Genomic DNA, 22,871 nt, shown 5'->3' with positions numbered 1-22,871 from the left:
AAGACAAAATAAACAAAGGAGGAAACATTACAACTGATATATTTCTGATCCAACAGAAATACATAGCATTATAAAAACACTGCTATGAATAACTATATGCCAACAGATTGAATAACTCAGAAGAAGTGGTTAAGTTACTCAAAATACACAAGCTACCAAGATAGAGTGAGGAAAAAATACAAAGTCTTTATACTTGTTAGAATAAATAAAAATTTTTAAAAAGGAATAACAATGTGTTGGTAAGGATGTGGAGAAAATGGAGGCCTTGTACCCTGGTGTTAGGTAACCATTGTGGAAAAGAGTATGAATTTTCCTCAAAAAATTAAAAAGAGAATTACCATCTGGTCCAGTAATTCTACTACTGGGTATTTACTCCAAAAAAAAAGAAAATATTAATTTGAAAAGATATATCAAATACTCTGTTATTCCACCATTATTTGCAATAGTGAAGACATAGAAGCAAACCAAGTGTCCATTTACAAATGAATACACACACACACATATATATACATATATAATGGAATATTACTCAGCCATAAAAATGACTAATCTTGCCATGAATGTAGCTAGAGTATTATTCTAAGCAATTTCTCATGTGCTTGTTGGCCATGTCTATGTCTTCCTCTGTGAGATTTCTGTTCATGTCTTTTGCCCATTTCATGATTGGATTGTTTGTTTCTTTGCTGTTGAGTTTAATAAGTTCTTTATAAATCTTGGATACTAGCCCTTTATCTGATAGGTCATTTGCAAATATCTTCTCCCATTCTGTAGGTTGTCTTTTACTTTTGTTGACTGTTTCTTTTGCTGTGCAAAAGCTTCTTATCTTGATGAAGTCCCAATAGTTCATTTTTGCTTTTGTTTCTTTTGCCTTCATGGATGTATATTGCAAGAAGCTGCTGTGGCCAAGTTCAAAAAGGGTGTTGCCTGTGTTCTCTGTAGGATTTTGATGGATTCTTGTCTCACATTGAGATCTTTCATCCATTTTGAGTTTATCTTTGTGTACGGTGTAAGAGAATGGTCTAGTTTCATTCTTCTGCACGAGGTTGTCCAATTTTCCCAGCACCATTGATTGAAGACATTGTCTTTTTTCCAGTGTATAGTCTTTCCTGCTTTGTCAAATATTAGTTGACCCTAAAGTTGAAGGTCCATTTCTGGATTCTCTATTCTGTTCCATTGATCTATGTATCTGTTTTTGTGCCAGTACCACACTGTCTTGATGACCACAGGTTTGTAGTACAACCTGAAATCTGGCATTGTGATGCCCCCAGTTATGGTTTTCTTTTTGTTTTCTTTTGTTTTATACATTTATTTTTTATTGGTGTTCAATTTACCAACTTACGGAATAACACCCAGTGCTCATCCCGTCAAGTGCCCCCCTCAGTGCCCATCACCCATTCACCCCCACCCCCTACCCTCCTCCCCTTCCACCACCCCTAGTTCGTTTCCCAGAGTTAGGAGTCTTCCATGTTCTGTCTCCCTTTCTGATATTTCCCACACATTTGTTCTCCCTTCCCTTATATTCCCTTTCACTATTATTTATATTCCCCAAATGAATGAGACCATATAATGTTTGTCCTTCTCTGATTGACTTACTTCACTCAGCATAATACCCTCCAGTTCCATCCACGTCGAAGCAAATGGTGGGTATTTGTCATTTCTTTTTTTATTATTTTTATTTATTTATGATAGTCACACAGACAGAGAGAGAGAGGCAGAGACATAGGCAGAGGGAGAAGCAGGCTCCATGCACTGGGAGCCCGACGTGGGATTTGATCCTGAGTTCCAGGATCGCGCCTTGGGCCAAAGGCAGGCGCCAAACCGCTGTGCCACCCAGGGATCCCCCTATTTGTCATTTCTAATGGCTGAGTAATATTCCATTGTGTACGTAAACCACATCTTCTTTATCCATTCATCTTTCGATGGACACCGAGGCTCCTTCCACAGTTTGGCTATTGTGGTTTTCTTTTTTAATATTCCCCTGGCTATTCAGGGTCTTTTCTGATTCCACACAAATCTTAAGATTATTTGTTCCAACTCTCTGAAGAAAGTCCATGGTATTTATATAGGGATTGCAGTAAATGTGTAAATTGCCTTGGTTAATATTGACATTTTCACAATATTAATTCTTCCAATCCATGAGCATGGAATATTTTCCATCTCTTTGTGTCTTCCTCAATTTCTTTCAGAAGTGTTCTGTAGTTTTTAGGTTTGGTTAGGTTTATTCCTAGGTATCTTATGCTTTTGGGTGCAATTGTCAATGGGATTGACTCCTTCATTTCTTTCTTGGGTCTCATTGTTAGTGTATAGAAATGCCACTGCTCTCTGGGCATTGATTTTGTATCCTGCCTCACTGCCAATTCCTGTATGAGTTCCAGCAATCTTGAGGTGTAGTCTTTTGGGTTTTCTATGTACAGTATCATGCCATCTGCGAAGAGGGAGAGTTTGACTTCTTCTTTGCCAATTTGAATGCCTTTAATGTCTTTTTGTTGTCTGATTGCTGAGGTGAAGACTTCCAGTACTATGTTGAATAGCAGTGGTGAGAGTGGACATCCCTGTCTTGTTCCTGATCTTAGGGGAAAGGCTCCCAGTGTTTCCCCATTGAGAATGATATTTACTGTGGGCTTTTCGTAGATGACTTTTAAGATGCTTAGGAATGTTCCCTCTGGCCCGCACTCCGCTTCGGCCGCCCCGCCGCGCACTCCCCTCGCGGCTCTCGCCGCAGCCGCAGGGCCCCCAGCCGCCACCACCATGGACGCCATCAAGAAGAAGATGCAGATGCTCAAGCTAGTCAAGAAGAATGCCTTGGATCGAGCCAAGCAGGTGGAGGCCGATAAGAAGGCGGCGGAGGACAGGAGCAAGAGCTGGAAGATGAGCTGGTATCGCTGCAAAAGAAACTCAAGGGCACCGAAGATGAACTGGACAAATACTCCGATGCTCTAAAGATGCCCGGGAGAAATTGGAGGTGGCGGAGAAAAAGGCCACTGACGCTGAAGCCGATGTAGCTTCTCTGAACAGACGCATCCAGCTGGTTGAGGAAGAGTTGGATCTTGCCCAGGAGCTGCTGGCAACAGCTTTGCAGAAGCTGGAGGAGGCTGAGAAGGCAGCGGACGAGAGCAAGAGAGGCATGAAAGTCATTGAAAGCCGTGCCCAAAAGGATGAGGAGAAAATGGAAATTCAGGAGATCCAACTGAAAGAGGCCAAGCACATTGCTGAAGATGCCGACCGCAAGTATGAAGAGGTGGCCCATAAGCTGGTCATCATTGAGAGCGACCTGGAACGCATGGAAGAACGGGCTGAGCTCTCAGAAAGCCAAGTTCGACAGCTGGAAGAACAATTAAGAATAATGGATCAGGGATCCCTGGGTGGCGCAGCGGTTTAGTGCCTGCCTTTGGCTCAGGGTGCGATCCTGGAGACCAGGGATCGAATCCCACGTCGGGCTCCCGGTGCATGGAGCCTGCTTCTCCCTCTGCCTATGTCTCTGCCTCTCTCTCTCTGTGTGTGTGACTATCATAAATAAATAAAAATTAAAAAAAAAACAAGTAAAATTGAAAAAAAAAAGAATAATGGATCACACCTTGAACGCATTAATGGCTGCAGAGGATAAGTACTTGCAGAAGGAAGACAAATATGAGGAAGAGATCAAGGTTCTTTCTGACAAGCTGAAGGAGGCCGAGATTCGGGCTGAGTTTGCGGAGAGGTCAGTAACTAAATTGGAGAAAAGCATTGATGACTTAGAAAAGAAAGTGGCTCATGCCAAAGAAGAAAACCTTAGTATGCATCAGATGCTGGATCAGACTTTACTGGAGTTAAACAACATGTGAAAACCTCCTTACTGCGACCACATTCTTTCATGTTGTTTTGTTGGTTTTTTGTTTTGTTTTGTTTTGTTTTTGTAACACCATGCTTACCATGAACCCCCCTTAAACGCATTTTTATTTACTTTTACACTGTCACAGAAAACATCCACGGGATACCAGCTAGATCAGGGGATGGGGAAAACACACACACACACACACACACACACACACACACACAAAGGCAAGCCCGTGGCAGGGCCGGAATGACTTAAATGTGCCATTTCCCAGGTTCACGTTGCCACACTTCATAGAGAGTTTTGCAACACTGCGTACTCCACCAGTCTAGCAATCCTCACTAAAGCAGAAAGATTTCCACTCAAAGTGCCAACGATGTATTCAACAGGCAGATTAATGTTGAAAATGCAATCAGATGTGGTTAGGTGCTACTTTAAACAAAAAGATCCACTGTGGTCTTTCGTTCAATATTGTTCAATTTAGAATTCTGTCCAACACTAATTTATTTTGTCTTGAGTTTTACTACAAGATGAGACTGTGGGTTCTGTATGCCCAAATTCACTAAAGCCAAGGGTTTGTAAAGCACGCTGCTCCTGTAAGACTTCTAGCCTCCTCATTGGCACATTTGCAGCTCATTACAACTTATAGGATAGCATTCTATGTGGATTTCCACTCTCCATTTCTCTATGTTAAAGTGAAAGATTTAGGCACTATGTACAATTGGTAAAGAAGAAACATTTTCATAAGAGTTATAACTACATGTAAACATTGTATAATGGTATGGAATAAAATGCACATTGTAGGACATTTAAAAAAAAAAAAAAAGGAATGCTCCCTCTTTCCCTACATTCTCAAGAGTTTTGATCAGGAATGGATGCTGTATTTTGTCAAATGCTTTCTCTGTATCTATTAACAGGATCATAGGGTTCTTGTTTTTTCTCTTGCTGATATGATCAATCCTATTGATTGCTTTATGAGTGTTGAACCAGCCTTGCATCCCAGGGATAAATCCCACTTGGTCATGGTGAATAATCTTCTTAATGTACTGTTTGATCCTATTGGCTAGTATCTTGTTGAGAATTTTTGCATCTCTGTTCGTCAGGGATATTGGTCTATAATTCTCCTTTTTGGTGGGGTCTTTGTCTGGTTTTGGAATTAAGGTCATGCTGGCCTCATAGAACGAATTTGGAAGTACTCCATCTCTTTCTATCTTTCCGAACACCTTTAGTAGAATAGGTATGGTTTCTTCTTTAAATGTTTGATAGAATTCCCCTGGGAAGGCATCTGGCCCTGAACTTTTGTGTCTTGGGAGGTTTTTGATGACTGCTTCAATTTCCTCCCTGGTTATTGGCCTGTTCAGGTTTTCTATTTCTTCCTGCTCCAGTTTTGGTAATTTGTGGTTTTCCAGAAATGTGTCCATTTCTTCTAGATTGCCTAATTTATTGGCATATAGCTGCTCATATTAAGTTTTTTAAATCGTTTGTATTTCCTCGGTATTGGTGGTTATTTCTCCTTTTCATGATTTTATTAACTTAAGAGTTTTCTCTCTTCTTTTTAATAAGGCTGGCTAATGGTTTATCTATCCTATGAATTCTTTCAACAAACCAACTCCTGGTTTTGTTGATCTGTTCCACAGTTCTTCTGGTCTCTATTTCATTGAGTTCTGCTTGAATCTTTATTAACTCTCTTCTTCCGCTGGGTGAAGATTTTATTTGCTATTCCTTCTCCAGCTCCTTTAGGTGCAAGGTGAGCTTTTGTATTTGAGTTCTCTCCAGTTTTTGGATGGATGCTTGTATTTTGATGTATTTCCCCCTCAGGACTGCTTTTGCTGTATCCCAAAGATTTTGAACGGTTGTATATTCATTCTCATTAGTTTTCATGAATCTTTTTAATTCTTCCCTAATTTCTTGGTTGACCCTTTTATCTTTTAGCAGGATGGTCTTTAACCTCCACGTATTTGAAATCCTTCCATACTTCTTCTTGTGGTTTAGTTCTAGTTTCAAAGCATTATGGTCTGAAGATATGCAGGGTACAATCCCAATCATTTGGTACCAGTTAAGACCTGATTTGTGGCCCAGTATGTGGTCTATTTTGGAGAAAGTTCCATGTGTACTTGAGAAGAATGTGCATTCAGTTGTTTTTGGATATAAAGTTCTGTAAATGTCTGTGAAATCCATCTGGTCCAGTGTATCATTTAATGCTCTTGTTTCTTCGGAGATATTGTGCTTAGAATATCTACCAATTGTAGAAAGTGCCGTGTTCAAGTCTCCAAGTATAAGTGTATTATTATCTAAGTATGTCTTAACTTTGGTTATTAATTGATTTATATACTTGGCAGCTTCTGCATGCGGAGCATAAATATTCATGATTTTTAGGTCCTCTGGTTGGATAGATCCTTTAAGTATGATATAGTGTCCCTTTTCATCTCTTACTACTGTCTTTGGGATAAACTTTTACTTATCTCATATGAGGATAGCTATCCCTGCTTTCTTTTGAGGACCATTTGAATGGAAAATGGTTCTCCAACCTTTTATTTTCAGGCTAGGTGTCCTTACATATAAAATGAGTCTCTTGTAGACAGCAATTAGATGGGTCTTGCTTTTTTATCCAGTCTGAAACCTTGCGCCTTTTCATGGGGTCATTAAGCCCATTCACGTTCAGAGTTACTACTGAAAGATATGAATTTAGTGTCATCATGATATCTAGTCAGTCCGTGTTTTTGTGGATTATTTCCTTGGACATCCTCTTTCTTTTACAGAGTCCCCCTTAATATTTCTTGCAGAGCTGGTTTTGGTGGTCACATATTCTTTCAATTCCTGCCTATCTTGGAAGCTCTTTATATCTCCTTCTATTCTCAATGAGAGCCTTGCAGGATAGAGTATTCTTGGCTGCAGGTTCTTGTCATTTAGGACCCTGAATATATCCTGCCAGCCCTTTCTGGCCTGCCAGGTCTCTGTGGAGAGGTCTGCTGATAATCTAATATTTCTCTCCATATAAGTTAGGAATCTCTTGTCTCTCACTGCTTTATGGATTTTATCTTTGGAATTTCCAAGTTTCACTATTAAATGTTGAGTTTTTGGATGAATTTTATTGATGTTAGGGGGGATCTCTCTACCTCTCGGATCTGAATGCCTGTTTCCCTCCCCAAGTTAGGAAGTTCTCAGCTATGATTTGTTCAAATACACTTTCTGGTTCTCTGTTTGTTTCAGTGTCCTCTGGAATCTCAATTACATGTAGATTTTTCCTTCTGAGGCTGTCATTTATTTCCCTTAACCTTTCCTCATGATCTTTTAATTGTTTTTCTCTTTTTTCCTCTGCTTCCTTTCTTGTTATCAACTTGTCTTCTATGTCACTCACTCTTTCTTCCACCTCATCAACCCCTCATCATTAGGACCTCCAGTTTGAATTGTATATTATTTAATTGATTTTTATTTTGGCCTGATTAGACCTATGTTCTGCTGTCATGAAGTGTCTACAGTCCTTTATGCTTTTTTCCAGAGCCACCAGTAACTTTATGTTTGTGCTTCTGAATTGGCTTTCTTACTTTGAATTATAATCCAAATCTGTAACTCGGTGGCACAGAGTACTATTTCTGATTCTTCTTTTGTGGTGGGTTTTTCTTTCTAGTAATTTTGCCTAGTGCAGAGTTGGCTGTAAGTGCAGGCTGAGTCCAGAATATCAACCATGATCTAAGTAAATTTCACCTTAGATTTTTCTGAGGAGGTCAGAGACCAGAAATGAAATACAAAGATCAGAAGGAAATAAAACAAAAGGACCACTAAAGTAAAAAACAAATTTTAAAACAATGTAGTGAAAAATGAAGGGCAAGAATCCCAAAGAAGAAGAAAAAAAACAAAAGAGAAAAAAAGAAGAGTGAAAAGCAAAAGTAGAGAGGGGAAAAAAGTAAAAAGAAGAAAAAAGGAGGAAAAAGGGTGGACTGGGAGATGGTGGTGGTGACAAAGTTGTAGTGGAGGGAGAAAGTCTACCTGAGAGCTCCTAGAGGGTGATCCTCTTGGTTCTGAGTATATTAAGTTCTGTATGTTAGAAGATGCCCAGTCCCAATTTTTTTCTAATATTTTATTTATTTATTCATATAGACACACACAGAGAGAGGCAGAGACAGAGGCAGAGGGAGAAGCAGGCTCCACGCAGGGAGCCCGACATGGGACTCGATCCCGGGTCTCTGGGATCACGACCTGGACTGAGGGCGGTGCTAAACAGCTGGGCCACCCGGGCTGCCCCCAAATTTATGTAAACCAGAAATACTTGTAGAGAGCCTCAACTTTGACCACCAAAACATAAATGAGATAAAATAGTGGGACAGAATGGGAATGCAGAGAGAATATAATATCACACAATGAGCCAGTACGGTATACCACTTGGTTCTGTGTGCATGCTGTTAATGTTTTAGAAGGTATTAACTTCCGCCATGGTAGAACAATATGAGGCAGGAAAACAAAACACACACACAAATACATATCTCGTATATCTCCCAAAATTAATTTGAGTATGTTGAAGGTAATCTAGAGTGGAAAATATATCTAAGACTTGTAATTTTAGAAATATAAAGTCAGGGGAGCCCGGATGGCTCAGGGGTTTAACGCCACCTTCAGCCCAGGGCGTGATCCTGGAGACCTGGGATCGAGTCCCATGTTGAGCTCCCTGCATGGAGTCTGCTTCTCCCTCTGCGCCTGTCTCTGCCTCTCTCTCTCTCTCTCTCTCTCTCTCTCTCTCTCTGTGTGTGTGTGTGTGTGTGATAAATAAATAAAATCTTTTAAAAAAGAAATATGAAAGTCAAAAAGGAAGAAACTTGCTAGAAGCGAAAACCCTTCTCTCTGTAGCACTCCAGCTATTCTCTCTTTAAATATCAGGTCAAATTCATAGGTGTTCAGGATGAGTTGAAAGTTATCTAGGTAAGTTGCTGGGGCCAGGTGAGTTAAAGACCCCTACTCCTCCGACATCTTGCCCCACCTCCTGATGGATTTCTTTTTAACTCAAAAGAAATAATGTAGGGGTTCCTGTGTGGCTCAGTCTATTAAGTATCCGACTCTTTTTTTTTAAGATTTTTATTTATTTATTCATGACAGATGCACAGAGAGAGAGAGAGAGAGAGAGAGAGAGGAAGAGACCCAGGCAGAGGGAGAAGCAGGCCCCATGCAGGAAGCCTGATGTGGGACTCGATCCCGAGACTCCAGGATTGCGCTCTGGGCCAAAGGCAGGTGCTAAACCACTGAGCCACCCAGGGATCCCCAGCATCCGACTCTTGATATCATCTCAGGTTTTGATATCAGGATCGTGAGTTCAAGTCCCATGTTGAGCTCCACACCCAGCATGGAGCCTACTTGAAAAGAAATAAATAAAATAAGCAGATTATATTTCTAAATTTAAAACACGATAGTGCCATTTTTATTCCAAAACAATCCATTTTAATCACTTAAAAGAACTAATTTAGAGTCCAAAAAGAGGCTTGTTATTTCAGACCATATTGGTACAATATCCAAAAACATGGATTCAAGAAGTCAACTGTACAATTAGGAATTCACTGAGCACCAGAGTCACAGATTGGAAATCACTTTCTATAACTTGAGAAATGAATAAGCTGAAATTAATGAATACATGTGGAAGACAACAATAACTACCTGCAACAGAGACTGGCTAGATGGTCAGTAAAAACTTTTTCTTTCTTCCTTATCTACCTGGACACACAAATGGAATAAATTTCCCACCCTGTTTTGCAATTCAGTGGCAGGGACTAAACTCCATTTGACAAGATATGAGTAAAAGGTATGTATCATTTCTAGAATAGTCCAGTGAAAATCAATAAACAATCCTTTATGGGTTTCCCCCTTCCTTGGCAATGTTGGCAATAAGTAATGAGTAACTAAACATTTTTCCTTGTGGGTTCTGATTTATAAATATATATATATGTATATATATAAACAAATATATATATAAACAAATCTATGCTGATTTAAATATATATATTTAAATCAGCATAGATTTGTTTTTGAGGGGATCCCTGGGTGGCTCAGCAGTTTAGTGCCTGCCTTTGGCCCATGGCGTGATCCTGGAGTCCTGGGATCGAGTCCCACGTCCCGCTCCCAGCATGGAGCCTGCTTCTCCCTCTGCCTGTTTCTCCGCTTCTCTCTCTCTCTCTCTCTCTCATGAATAAATAAATAAAATCTTAAAAAAATAATAAAAAGATTTGTTTTTGAATCACAAAATATAAGGTTTAGGTTTAAACAATCAATCCAGAATAAGTACTTAGTAGTTACTCAATATAGCACATTGTTTGACCTTCCTTGAGCAGATTTCATCATATAACTACCCAGAAATTAAAATTAACTTCCAATATCTAGCCACTACGACCTAAATTAAATCTAAAATCCTTAACCCAGGACTTAAAATCTCTTCAAGTCTAAATTTCCTAATGTGTAAAATGTGGTTAATAAGGCCTATATGTTAGGGATAAAATGTATGTAAGACATCTAGCTCAGTATCTATGGCTCATTATTAGTGCCCACAGTGAATCAAATACATATTTTAATCTCATCTACCAATTCTCTTGTACACATAAATATATCCTCTTACTCATACGTCAACCTATTCCTTAAATATACTCTAAAGGACTATTTCCTGAGTATCATTTGTAATATGCACTTTTAAGTTTTGCTATCATTGAATATCAGTTAAAAATATTATTTATTATTACAATTATATAAGAAAATATCCATGTCTTAGAGATGCACAATGAAATATATAGTGGTTAAATAAGACGGGATGAGCACTGAGTGTTATTCTGTATGTTGGCAAATTGAACATCAATAAAAAATAAATTTATTATTTAAAAAAATAATAATATGATGTCTGAGATTTGTTTTAAAACACTTCAATAAAAAAAGGTTAAATAAAGCAAATGTGGCAAAATGTTAATAACTAATCTGAGTAACAGGTATTTATGGGTTCCTTATACTATTATTTCTACTTTTGTGTATGTTTAAAATATCCATAATAAAAAAGATATGTATTTTTTAAAGATTTTATTTATATATTCACGAGACACACACAGATAGGCAGAGACATAGGCAGAGGGAGAAGCAGGCTCCTCACAAGGAGCCCGATGCAGGACTCAATCCCAGAGTCAGGATCACAACCTGAGCCAAAGGCAGACATTCAACTGCTGAGCCACCCAGACATCCCAAAAAAGATAATTTAAAATAAATGCACCATTGATGTGAGATGGGCAGGTAAGCAAGTGTCCTTAAGTTCATGATCTCATCCAGGATGAAGAGGCAATCAACTTATTTCAATGGATGCCAGGGGCTGGAGGCAGAAAGAATTCCCTTGTTTATCTTCCCTACACCAAATGACAACATATAGGCCTTTAGTGACTTTGTGGAAGAAAAATGACCTTAAGATTGACAAACTTTATAGAAGCCTTGTTTCCCTTAATAAATATTTAATTAAAAAATAGCCAAAAACATGGGAATTTTCAATAATTTGATTTTTATTTTAAACATTATCCAAATTCTCAGAATTGTATAAGTTTGGCCAGATTTTTGTGTAAACAGAAAGGACATCAGAAGAATCCTAAATCAAGGAGAAGCATGGTGAGTATTTTAAAACTGTTTTCTAGAAGAAAGCATCCTGTGCAGGGTATATCTAGGACAAAGGAAACCTTACAGAATGATGTCTTGGTGGGTGTTCTTAGTGTAAAAGGAAGTATAGTAAGTAAATTATTAAATAATCTTTACATACATAGAGGATTTTTCAATCGGGTAAAGCACATTATTTAGTGCCTTGTTTTTTCACCACATAAACACAATTTTTGTATTAGACTTCTGAGATACCTTCCAGTTGCAAAAGCTTATTCTTCTTTAAGTTAAGGCATTTTTGTTTCCTTTATGCTCTTTTCAATGTAAAGACCAACCAGTAATAATCTATTAGAGGAGCTTCCAGTGATTTATCCTGAAAAACTTATATGAGTTTCAGAAAGACAGAGTAAAGCCTTAAAAAAAACCCTACAAAACACTTGAGGGAAATGTACCAGCCAAATCTCAGTTCATAGGAAGGTTAAGAAATTAAAGCATAATTATGAAACTGAACATTACAGTGATATACTTTTTTTCTACTGCCCACCTGACATGTATTTTTTTAAATAATAAATTTATTTTTTATTGGTATTCAATTTGCCAACATACAGATATACTAAAATGATTATACTATAATCTTTTTTAAACAAGTCTGAGTTGCATATGCAACAAGGAGTCTCTTGCAGAGATAAGAAGGAAAAAGACAAAGAGAAATTACAAAAATTTTGAGGAGCTTAAATTAGCTCAGTAGAACAATCCACACTAGTATGCTCTTACCTATGATTACTAAATACATTGATTCCTTACTCAAACTATTTGTCTCTATTCTAGCAAGGAGCTGAATCTAGAGTGGGATTTGGAAAAACAATGAGATTCATAACCAAAATATATGAATCTGAATCCCAACACTACCATTATGTGATGGAGGGCCAATTACTTTATGATTCAAACTTAATTTTTTTAAGTAAGCTTTATGCCCAATGTGGGGATTGAACTTACAACCATGAGATCAAGAGCTGCATGCTCCACTGACTGAGCCAACTAGGTGACACAATTCAATCTTAATTTTTATAAAATGAAAACATACTTAAAGAAAATACAACTTATATACATATATATTTTATTTATTTATTTATTTATTTTAGAGATTTATTTATTTATTTTAGAGAGAGTGTGTGTGAGTGGGGACAGGGGTAGAGGGAAAGAGAATCTTCAGACTCCCTGCTGAGTGCTGATCCTGACTTGCAGCTCAATCTCAGGACATAGAGATCATGACCTGACCAAAATCAAGTTGCTTGCTTAACTGAGCCACCCAGGTGCCCCGAAAATGCAGTTTATATTGAGGAAATCAGAGAAAGCCTGAGTAGGAAAAATTTAAAGCTAGCCAGGCCTATAAATGGTCATCATGTGAAAGCAGTACACTTCAGGAGACCAACATCATGTTGACATCTGTAAAGCATCTAAAATTCTGGAGATAGAAATATGTAGGCATGGGAAAATGGCTGTTCACATAACATACATACATTCCTTAATTTTGAATTCTTAAGATATTGATTATTTATCTGAATAAGAATATGTATAATTGTGGTGTACCAATGTGAGATAGTGAGAATCATCCGCATTGTGTGCAAGCAAAAGAAGTTGTATTATCTGTAGAAAATTTAAAAACATCAATAAAACCAACAAAATACTGGTCTGTTTGAATTATCACCATGATCTGGCGATTTTAAAAAATGTTAGTGATAAAATACAGCTCTCCAGAAAAATATTTTGTCTAAGGTCTAAACACATGATGAAGTTACTGTTGAGTTTTATTAATATATATGTAAGCTTCAATTAGCACATACTCATTACTACTAAGCATTGTATTGTTACTTATAAGTAAATTCAGATAACTCCCAATTATATTAATGGCAACTAATGCACACAGACTCAGCTACAGGAATTCCTTTGAAGAGTATGTTCAAAATGGTTTAGAATCATTGAAACTTGCTTTGGGTGCAGTTCATGTCTCCAATCATCTGGAACAACATTTTTGTTTAAAACTATAGTTTCAGGGACACCTGGGTGGCTCGGTGGTTGAGCGTCTGCTTTCAGCTCAGGGTATGATCCCAGAGTCCTGGGATTGAGTCCTGCATCAGGTTCCCCACAGGGAGCCTGCTTCTCCCTCTGCCTATGTCTCTGCCTGTCTCTGTTTCTCTCATGAATAAATAAAATAATTTTAAAAATAAACTATAGTTTCAAAATAAATGACAGTGCAGTGAATGTCTCTATTTTTGAAGCAGGGCTTCTTTATTAGTCTCCTATTGCTGCTGCAACAAATTACCAGAAATTTAGTGGTCTAAATTTTTTAAATGATTGTAATTTTCCCTTGTGTAAATGTCAAAATTAGTCTCTGCCCTTTCCCTGACTCCAAAAGATGTCATGGAGATAAATAACTGGAATGGTATCACATTCTGAATAAATCATAGATGTTTACATACCATATCAAGCCTGGCTTGATAACATCTCCCAAATAATTCAAAGCAAGTTTCAAAGCCCAAACTTCCAGGACTCTAGCCACAATGCTATCACCTACTAAAAGGATTCCCTTTCTTCTAGTTTCCAACATGTTCCTTACCTCTTTCAGAGCCTTTGCCTACAGCATCTTTAAAGTCCATATTACTACTGACAGACTGTTTAAAGCAAAATTTAGGCTTTCCCTACCATACTCCTCAAAATTCTTCCAATCTTCACCCACTGCCTAATTCCAAAAACACCCCCACATTTTAAGCACTTGATACAGCAGCACTCCACTTCCAGTACCAACGTCTGCAGCAGTATTCTACCGCTCCATAACAAATTACCATACAATTAGTAGCTTAACACAATTACTATCTCACAATCCTGTGGGTCAGGAATCCAGATACAGCTTAACTGCGTCCTCTGCTCAGGGTCTCACAGGACCAAAATCATGGTATCAGCCAGTACTGCAAGCTTATCTGAGAACTGAGGTCCTCTTCCAAGTTCGCTGGTTGTTGGTATAATTTAGTTCCTTCCAACTGTGGAGTGAAATTCTCATTTTCTTGCTGGCTGTCAATCCAGGAGCCTTCTCAGCTCCCTGAGGCTACCTTCAGGTCCTTGCCACATGGCCCCCTTGTCTCACAACACAGCTTTTTGCTTAAGACCAATAGGTGAGTATCTTCCGCTGCTTGTCTCAATTAAGGACTCATGTGATTAGGCCAGACACACCTAGGATAATCTCCCTTTTGATTAATTCAAAATTAAATGGTTAGTAACATAAATGCAGGAGTGAAATCCCCTCGTATTCACAAGGCTTGCTCACACCAACAGGAGGGAATTATACAGAGCATGTATGCAAGGGGTGAAAATCTTGAGGCCATCTTAAGAATTCTGCCCATTCTCCCCTTTGACCTTGGATGCTGTATTGGATTCCTGTCCTTACAGTGCTGCTGAAGTGTTCCATGTTCTTATTTCCCTCCCTTTTCCCAGTTTGTATTTCCTTGTTCTTGGACAGAGATGCTTCTTGCTTTAAAGTAGGCTTTTCAATGATTTATTTCTTTTCTCCATAAAATCAGAAGGAAGTAATTAAGACAGTTTTCTTGCTGGTTAATAACCTGGAAAAGGCCACCATAGGCAGAACTGTATATATAATCTTTATTCTTCCCCAGGTCCTCAGGCAACATGTATGGACACATGTTCATGGATATTTAAGAATGTAAAAGCTGGAGAAAGTCAATAAAGCAAAGTAGTTCTTGACTTTAAAGTCTGTCTAGTATAAAGTAACACTCTGCTACCCATTTAAAAGCATTTTTTTATAAGATGAAAAGTCTAACAAATGTTTTAAATACTTTTAAGAATTGGCTGAAAAGAATCCATAGAGAAACCTATTTGCTTTCTGCACAATTGTTGCTGCTAGCTGTATGTCTAGTTCAGCTCTTGCCTAGAAAATAATTCATTAATTAAGTTTAACTTTTATTTTTCTTCTATGTCCCCTGGGGAAAAAAGCCTCACTTCTCCCCCTTCTGTGCTCTGAAAGATCCTTTCTTGAATGATCGTGATGTGATTAGAGTTTTAAGACTATTTAATGTATGCACTATTTAATGTATGCACTATAATGTATGCATTAAGACTATTTAATGTTTTAAGACTGTATTTAATGTATGCACACTGTGGCTTCTTCTAAATAGTTTTAGCAATCAAGGTCAGCACATCTACAGGGCCATGCACAAACCTTTATACATATGTAAAGATAACTGAAACATGCACTCCTAAAAGTCATGAGATGAAAAGAAACCCCTCCATCTATAGAAAACCAACTAGTCTATTGTTGGGAGTCTGACAAAATATCATTTAAAAATGTTCATTTTATGTTACTATGTGAATGTATCCTATTTTCCATAGTTTTATGAAAGGAATGTCACTCTACCAGGCTTTATATTTAATTATTAATTTCTGCTAGCTTTCAGGTTAACAATTTGTATACCAGAAGAGAAGCAGGTACTAAGGAGGTCATTTCCTGCTCTTCTAATGTGAATTGGGCTACATTCACTACTCTGACAGGTTCAGACCCCAGCTTTATCTCCATAGAGTATTCATCAAATATTTTGCCAGATATATCAAAGAAAATCAGAAAACTATACTTACTCAAATAGCAGGAGTCAATTCTTACATAGGAACTTCTAATCCCAAAACCATATACAACTTACAACAGGTTTGAGGAAAATTCACTATAGGAAACAATCATAAGCATTTAAAAAGAGATATAAATCATTTTATATAAGACATGACAAAGAGATCATATGCCTGAAAAAAATCTGAAGTGTCACATACTTTGAAATGTCTTTTAAAAGTCAATTATAGATGGGTAGCCCTGGTGGTGCAGCGGTTTAGCGCCGCCTGCAGCCCGGGGTGTGATCCTGGAGACCTGGGATCGAGTCCCACATCGGGCTTCCTGCATGGAGCCTGCTCCTTCCTCTGCCTGTGTCTCTGCCTCTCTCTCGCTCTCTCTGAATGAATAAATAAATCTTTTAAAAAAAGTCAGTTATATAGTCATAAGAACCCAAAGAAATTTATTTATAAAATTTTCTTACTTGACCAGTGGTGAGAACAAAAAAACACTCAACTAAAACCCTACTAATAGTCTTTAAGCTTATTCATACAAGAGAACAAGCAGAGTAGCTCTCGATTATTAGGCTATAGGTCTTTCAATTGCACAAGGACATACATTTATTTTTTTAAATATTCTATTTATTTATTCATGAGAGACACACAGAGAGAGAGAGAGAGAGAGAGACAGAGACAGAGACAGAGACAGAGACATAGACTGAGGGAGAAGCAGGCTCCCTGCAGGGAGCCCAATGCGGGACTCGATCCTAGAACCTTGGGATCACGCCCTGAGCCAAAGGCAGACACTCAACCACTGAGCCACCCAGGTGCCCTGGACATACATGTAACCACAGGGGTCTGTGCAAGTGGCATCATGGTATCTGTAGACTTAGCTGAGTCATAGTTTCCAGAGGGCTATTCCCTGTCTACTTTATATAGCTATTTCACTACTCTTGCGGATTTCTTTGTTGGCTTCTTTCTCTTTTTCTTCTCCTTTGTTGGTTTTTGCTTTTTCTCTTTCTCTGTTGGCTCCTTTCTCTTCTGCCTGTGCACTGTCAGCTCCCTTCCCTCTTCCATGGTTGCCTTCTTTCTCTTCTTCTTTGTCATGAACACTGGTGTAAACTGCTTTGTTATAGCCTTCCCGGTTCCGAGCAATTTCAATAGCAAGAAATTGTATCCTGGGGGCTGAAAGGTGAATAGAATTGATTATTGTCTTAGTCACAGTTACTTCTCTAAACCCACTGGAAATCTATTGACAAAGCTGAACTAACATCAAAGCATTCCAGTACAGTCATAAACTTCAGAGATATGGAATTCTAATCTTGTTAAATGAGGCTGAAAATACTTAACCATCTTATCTCACAGTTATTCAACAAACAGTAACATGACCTTTAAATATATAACAAATGATTCCCAAATTATTCACGTCACTAATTCATCAGTAAAACCAGATCCCTCACTCTCCTTATACAGAAACAATTCCAGAGGCAAGAATCTCACCAAAGATGGTGTTTTCCTCAGTGTAGCCCTGAGAACAATCCAGTCGCAGCAAAGTACCATAGTTGAAGTCTTCTACAATCCCGTCAAACTTCAGGCAGAATGGTCTCCACTTCTATAAAGGCAAAAAGATGCCTTAGCTGATAAATGCAGGAGGCTGGTAAAGTCATGCCAGGAGAAGGAACTCCACTTCCTCAGTAAGGAGGAAGTGAAAGAGTATGGTGAAAGAGACTAGGACTGAGTTGATTTCTACTTTCACTAGCATTGAGTGTCTATGTTATTTATTGTCTTTATACTTCCCAACATGAACAATATTTTAACTTGACAAAATATTTAAATCCTTGACTACAGAATTAAAATATGATTTCTTAAATATATTCTGTTTTGTTTTTAAGTTATTGGTTAACTCAGTCAAAAATAGTTATTCATCTCCACTGAAGCACAAAGGAGACAAAGGCAGCAGGAATCTGGCACAAAGATACAAAGTTAAAATTTAAGAAAGAAATCCATTCACTAGAGATAATTTTCCAAAGATCAGTAACAGAGTTAACGGTTAACAGTAACAGTGTTAAAAGTTTACATTTTTCATAAACCAAGGACCTACTCTCAGGGAAATACTTTCTCCACTGTAAGAATTGTAGCACACTGTAAAAGTATGATAATCAGGTCAGCAATGGGAAACATAAGATTTCCAATTATCCAAGGCCCATGATAATGTGAACTTAAATCCAGAGAATTTAATCACCTCTCCGTACCCTATTTACTAATTATCCTTCCAAGTTTTCTGGCTAAACTACTGACAGAAGTAAATTTGTTCCTCTTCCCCTGAAAGGGCTGGATAGGAAAGGATGCAATGTCCAAGTCAAAAAAAAAGAAGAAAAAATAGATCCAATGAACATAAAAAACTTATAAATCAGAAAAACATTTATTTCATTTCATAATGTACTTATTAGTTGCTTATAATTACATAAAAGGCTGGTTCTTTACATATTTCATTAAAAATTAGTACTGAAAAAATTTTAAATGTATAAAAATATATTTACAATAAATAACTGTTGGTCAGATGTTAGGCAATATTTGAGAAAATTCTTACCTCTTTAGCGGACTCTGATTTGAGCTCTTCTGTATCCAACACATCTATCCTGAGTTTCTCGAAATTTTTCCGAAACTCAGAATAGATTTGGTCATCCACTTTGGTGAGTTTCAGGAACTGTGGGTCAACTGATGAAATCAGCTGCCAGACATAAGATAACATAGTCTCTAATTTACCACACTTCTATCCCCCCTTCCCCAGATAATCTTTATGGTTCTAAGGGCAGAAGAATTATTAGGAAGTACAGACAGATTAGGGTTCCAAGTGAAATTATGACATAGTTTTCAAGGGCCATAATATACTACAGTCCTTGCTACCAATTCACACCCTTGTAGTCCAAGTACTGGCTGGTTATTGCCCTCTGTGAATTGTTCATTCAGTTGTCAAACATTTACTAGTTGCCCACTATGGGCTACGAATCATTTTACTGGTTAGCATCAGAACACCAGGCAAAGAAGTACAACTCCCCATTGTCAAAACAAAATTCACTTCCACCTCCCCCTTATTCTCTTTGGGTAAAATCTCCAAAATGTATATGTTTAACTTGCTGAGAATAGTGATTGGTGAAGAACCACACGCTACAATTACATGTTTCATTCTCCTTAATAAGGAAGACAGACAACTCACCTTGTAGTAGACTTCAGCATGCTGCATTGCTTTCATGGCCCAAGCCATCTCGATATCAGGCTGCAAAAGAGTAAGGAATACCAGGTTAGAATCTCCCAATTCTGCTACTAGAGAACAAATTAAGGATGTCTGTGGATGTCTAGTTAATGTCAACACTGCCAAACTTGGTGTTACTGTCAATGGATAAAAACTGCTCTAATGGATTTGGAAAATATAAAACTTTTGTCCTTATGAAGGAAACTGCCTACCAAAAGAAGCTGCCTGCACAGTCTAATCAATGGCGTAAGCCACTGGCTCTTTTTCCAGCAGCTAGTGAAAGTGTGGGAGACTATATAAAGCAGTAGATAGACTGCCTTCTGAGGAATGAATTAAACCATTGTAAAACTGATACAGTATATTCACATATTATCACTGAGTTGTTTGAAGAACAAAGTAAGATAATGGAAGTGAAACACCCGTCACTTTCAATACTGTAATATAATCATCATTTGTGTTTATCAAATAGCCAATTCCCAATCCATTACACTTAAAATTAAATCAGTATTGTGAAGCAGGATAGGTTATAAGTAAGCCTTATCAAGTACCCACCACCTGTTCCACTTCAATCTCCCACTCCAGCTAGATGATGTATTTTCATTGACCTCAGCAAAGCCATTTGCATTTTTATCTCCGTCCCTTATACCATGTCATTTGTCCAATTAGAGACTGGATTGAGGATCCAGTTAGAGATTCACTTTCTCAGTGAAATCTTCCTCTACTTTCTCAGCTCTTAGAGGTTTCTTTTTTGGCTAAACTTTAGATCTTATACCCTAATGTAACATACATCAATCACATTTTTATTTGAGTGTTACTATTCTCATGTCCCTGTGTCTTGTCTCAAAAATATTATATGCTTTCTTCTTAAGGATCTAAGCAAGACATACCATAATTCAGTGTCACTTTACTGCATAATGCAATTACTCGGGAATCTTTAAAAAATACTAATTTCTGACATTCACTGCCCCCCCCCCCAGATATTTTTATTTCATTGGTATATTTTGGGACCTGGACATTGGAAGATAAAAAAAGCTTCAGGTGGTTCTAGCGAGAAAAGTAGGGGAACTACTTCCACCTGCATTTTTTCTGGGTTTGTGGACCAAAAAGGTTAGAATGCATGAAAAAGCACGGTTTCTGGAGGGCATGATGAGGGTTCACAGCTATCAGCGGGTTACGATTTCGTGGCAGACCCTGCAGACACGCCAGGCTAGCTGGGTGTGCGGGAGCTGGGGGTGAGTCATACTCACATCATTGCCATAAGACTCGGCTGGGAGAGAAAGAGCATGTGCCACAGACACCAGTTCCCCGGGAACCTGCGAAGGGGGAAAGAAAGGGGAGAGAGGGAGTTCAAAGCTCGACCCGACTTGACTTCCCCACTCACCCGACCCCAAAGCAGCGTCTCACCGGCTCAGCAGTTCCCCTAGTCGTATCCATGTTGAGCCCCACAAAGCCAGCACCAGTTTCCCGGAAATGACTATTTGCGCGCAGTGTATGCAGCCTGTTGGAAAAGGAAGGAGGGCCGGCAAGAGTGGCTCTCTTTCCGGCTGCGCTTGCGCGCAGCCTCCATCGCCTGGGGGCACTTGTCCTTGGCCCCTCCTCATCCGCCTTGCACGCACGCAGAGGAATTCCTTGCTGCGCAGACTGGCGGCATAGATTGGGATACTCCGGGCTTCACAGGTGGTTGAATGCTCATTAATATCGGTGGTGATCATGCGCAAAACCTGAGTTAAAGCTTTCGCGTGCCCACTGCGCTGAGTAACCAGCAGAGATTCGGATTCACACCCTCCATCTGTGCAAGCGGGCACTCCCCCTCCCCCAATACTCCCAAGTAGGGAGTCCATCACAAACAAGCATGGTGTAAGGCAGTGGAGTGGAGGGATGAAGAATTTAGTCCCTGTTTTGAAAGAAATACATACAGTGAGATAGCACATAAAGTGTTCATCACTAAATACCGTAATGTACTATAGGAGCAGAAATAGAGGTTACATAAACTGAAACATGAAGGGTAACCAACAAAGCAGGCAAAGCAGGCAGGGAAGGACACTCCAGAGAGTGGGGAGTGCATGTGGAAAGGCACCTGGAGAACAAAACACCATGGGACCTTGAAGCAAATTAAAAAAAAAAAAACCTGCAATAGGGGTGTAGTCATTTATGATTTTGAGGGAAAAGTTAGGATTACTATCCTGAATATAAGGAAGTTGAAACTTTAACCTAAAAGCAATGGTAAGCTAAAAAACATCTTGAAGTAGAGAAGTCGAGATTAAGCTGAAATTTCAATAAGATCAAAGATCACTAAAACACACCGTGCCAGATAATTTTGAAGAAGGCAATTTTGGAAGCACATACACCAAACTGAAGACGCTAAGTGATGAAAACAGAAGAGAGAGAGAGACAGAAAGGTGAATAGTGTCCAATCCCCTGGGCTGAGTACATTAAGCTCACAAATATCGAGAGGTCACTGACAACCATAGCAAGAGCAGGCTTAGTGGAATGGTGAGGGCAGAAGTCAGATGGCAGTAGGTTGAGAAGGGAGTGGGGGTTAAAGAAGAGATGGCAATGACCATAGGAAGTTCTTCTAAAGAGTTGAAGCTAGAAAGAGACAGGAGGTCCAGGGACTTTTTAAAATTGTGGTGAAATACACATAACAGAAAAGTTGACCCCCTTAACCATTTCTAAGTATACAGTTCAAGAGTGTTAAGTGCATCCACGCTGCCGTGCAACAGAGCTAGTTCTTCTTGCAAAACTGAAAGGCTGCACCCATTAAACAACAACTTCCATTTTTCCCTCCCCCCAGCCCCTGGCAACCACCATACTACTTTCTGTTTCTATGAATTTGACTACTTTAGATACCTCATACAAGGGCAGTCATATAGTATTTGTCTTTTTGTGACTGGCTAATTCCACTTAGTAGAATGTCTTCAAGGTTCATCCGGACCAGGAATTGAGGTTCTCACAACATTGGAAAAGCCAATTGCTCTGTACCCGCAAACAGCAGCAGATCAAACTGTGATCCAGGGCCTTTCCCATTGCCAGGCCAGGCAGAGCTATCAAAATAAGCATTGGCCTTTGCACTCACACCCATTGTTTCAGATGGACTCAAGGTAGCTGGCTACTAAAATAAGGGAAAGAAGGATGGGCCAGGAACATAAAAGGGGAGAGTTGGTGGACTTTAAGAACTATATTGAAGAAAGACCTTTGGGTATGGGGTAAGAAACATGGAGATGGAAGTTCACCTGGGATGATTCTTTCTCTTTTCTGGAAGGGCACCACTGAGTTGACCTTCAGCTTCCTTCGAAGACAGGTAATATGGACATGCCATGGATGGATCCAAAGGTGTCACCGTCCTGAATAAGGTGCTGAGGTATGTGTAGGGCCAGGGATAACAGGGGTGTGGAGAAAATGAAAGCTGTAATTGCTGGAGCTAGGGTACCATGGGGTAGAAGAAGGCATCTGACGTGTAAGGGAAGCAACTTCCATTATCAAATATGTTTGTCATTGGCAAGGCAGTTGGGTGAGTGCCGCTAGTTGCAGTTGGTAAAGCCATGGATGGAACTGGAGGGTATTATGCTGAGTGAAATAAGTCAATTGGAGAAGGACAAACAGTGT

The 22,871-nt window shown here is 38.9% G+C and overlaps 1 protein-coding gene and 1 pseudogene across 2 annotated transcripts; one reads left to right on the top strand and one right to left on the bottom strand.

The window, feature by feature from the left end:
* Nucleotides 1–2,720: 2,720 nt before the first annotated feature.
* On the top strand, nucleotides 2,721–3,826 carry LOC112909180 (uncharacterized; annotated as a pseudogene).
* A 9,371-nt stretch (nucleotides 3,827–13,197) lies between these two features.
* Nucleotides 13,198–20,962, bottom strand: PBDC1 (polysaccharide biosynthesis domain containing 1). 2 transcript variants are annotated; one of them, XM_025985010.2, is made up of 6 exons: nucleotides 20,670–20,962; nucleotides 20,513–20,578; nucleotides 19,230–19,289; nucleotides 18,603–18,743; nucleotides 17,513–17,624; nucleotides 13,198–17,197 (listed from the first exon to the last, which is right to left on the bottom strand). In XM_025985010.2, the coding sequence occupies exons 1-6, from the start codon at nucleotides 20,697–20,699 to the stop codon at nucleotides 16,944–16,946; spliced, it is 663 nt and encodes a 220-aa protein (XP_025840795.1). In that variant the 5' UTR covers nucleotides 20,700–20,962; the 3' UTR covers nucleotides 13,198–16,943. The 2 variants fall into 2 exon arrangements, with proteins under 2 accessions (XP_025840795.1, XP_025840794.1); XM_025985009.2 differs by lacking the exon at nucleotides 20,513–20,578 and having other exon boundaries at nucleotides 20,647–20,767.
* Nucleotides 20,963–22,871: the final 1,909 nt, after the last annotated feature.

Source organism: Vulpes vulpes, chromosome X, assembly GCF_048418805.1.
Source record: "Vulpes vulpes isolate BD-2025 chromosome X, VulVul3, whole genome shotgun sequence".
Lineage (NCBI taxonomy): Eukaryota > Metazoa > Chordata > Mammalia > Carnivora > Canidae > Vulpes > Vulpes vulpes.
Note: the sequence above shows the minus strand (reverse complement) of the source record. Positions and strands in the feature narration are given on the sequence as shown.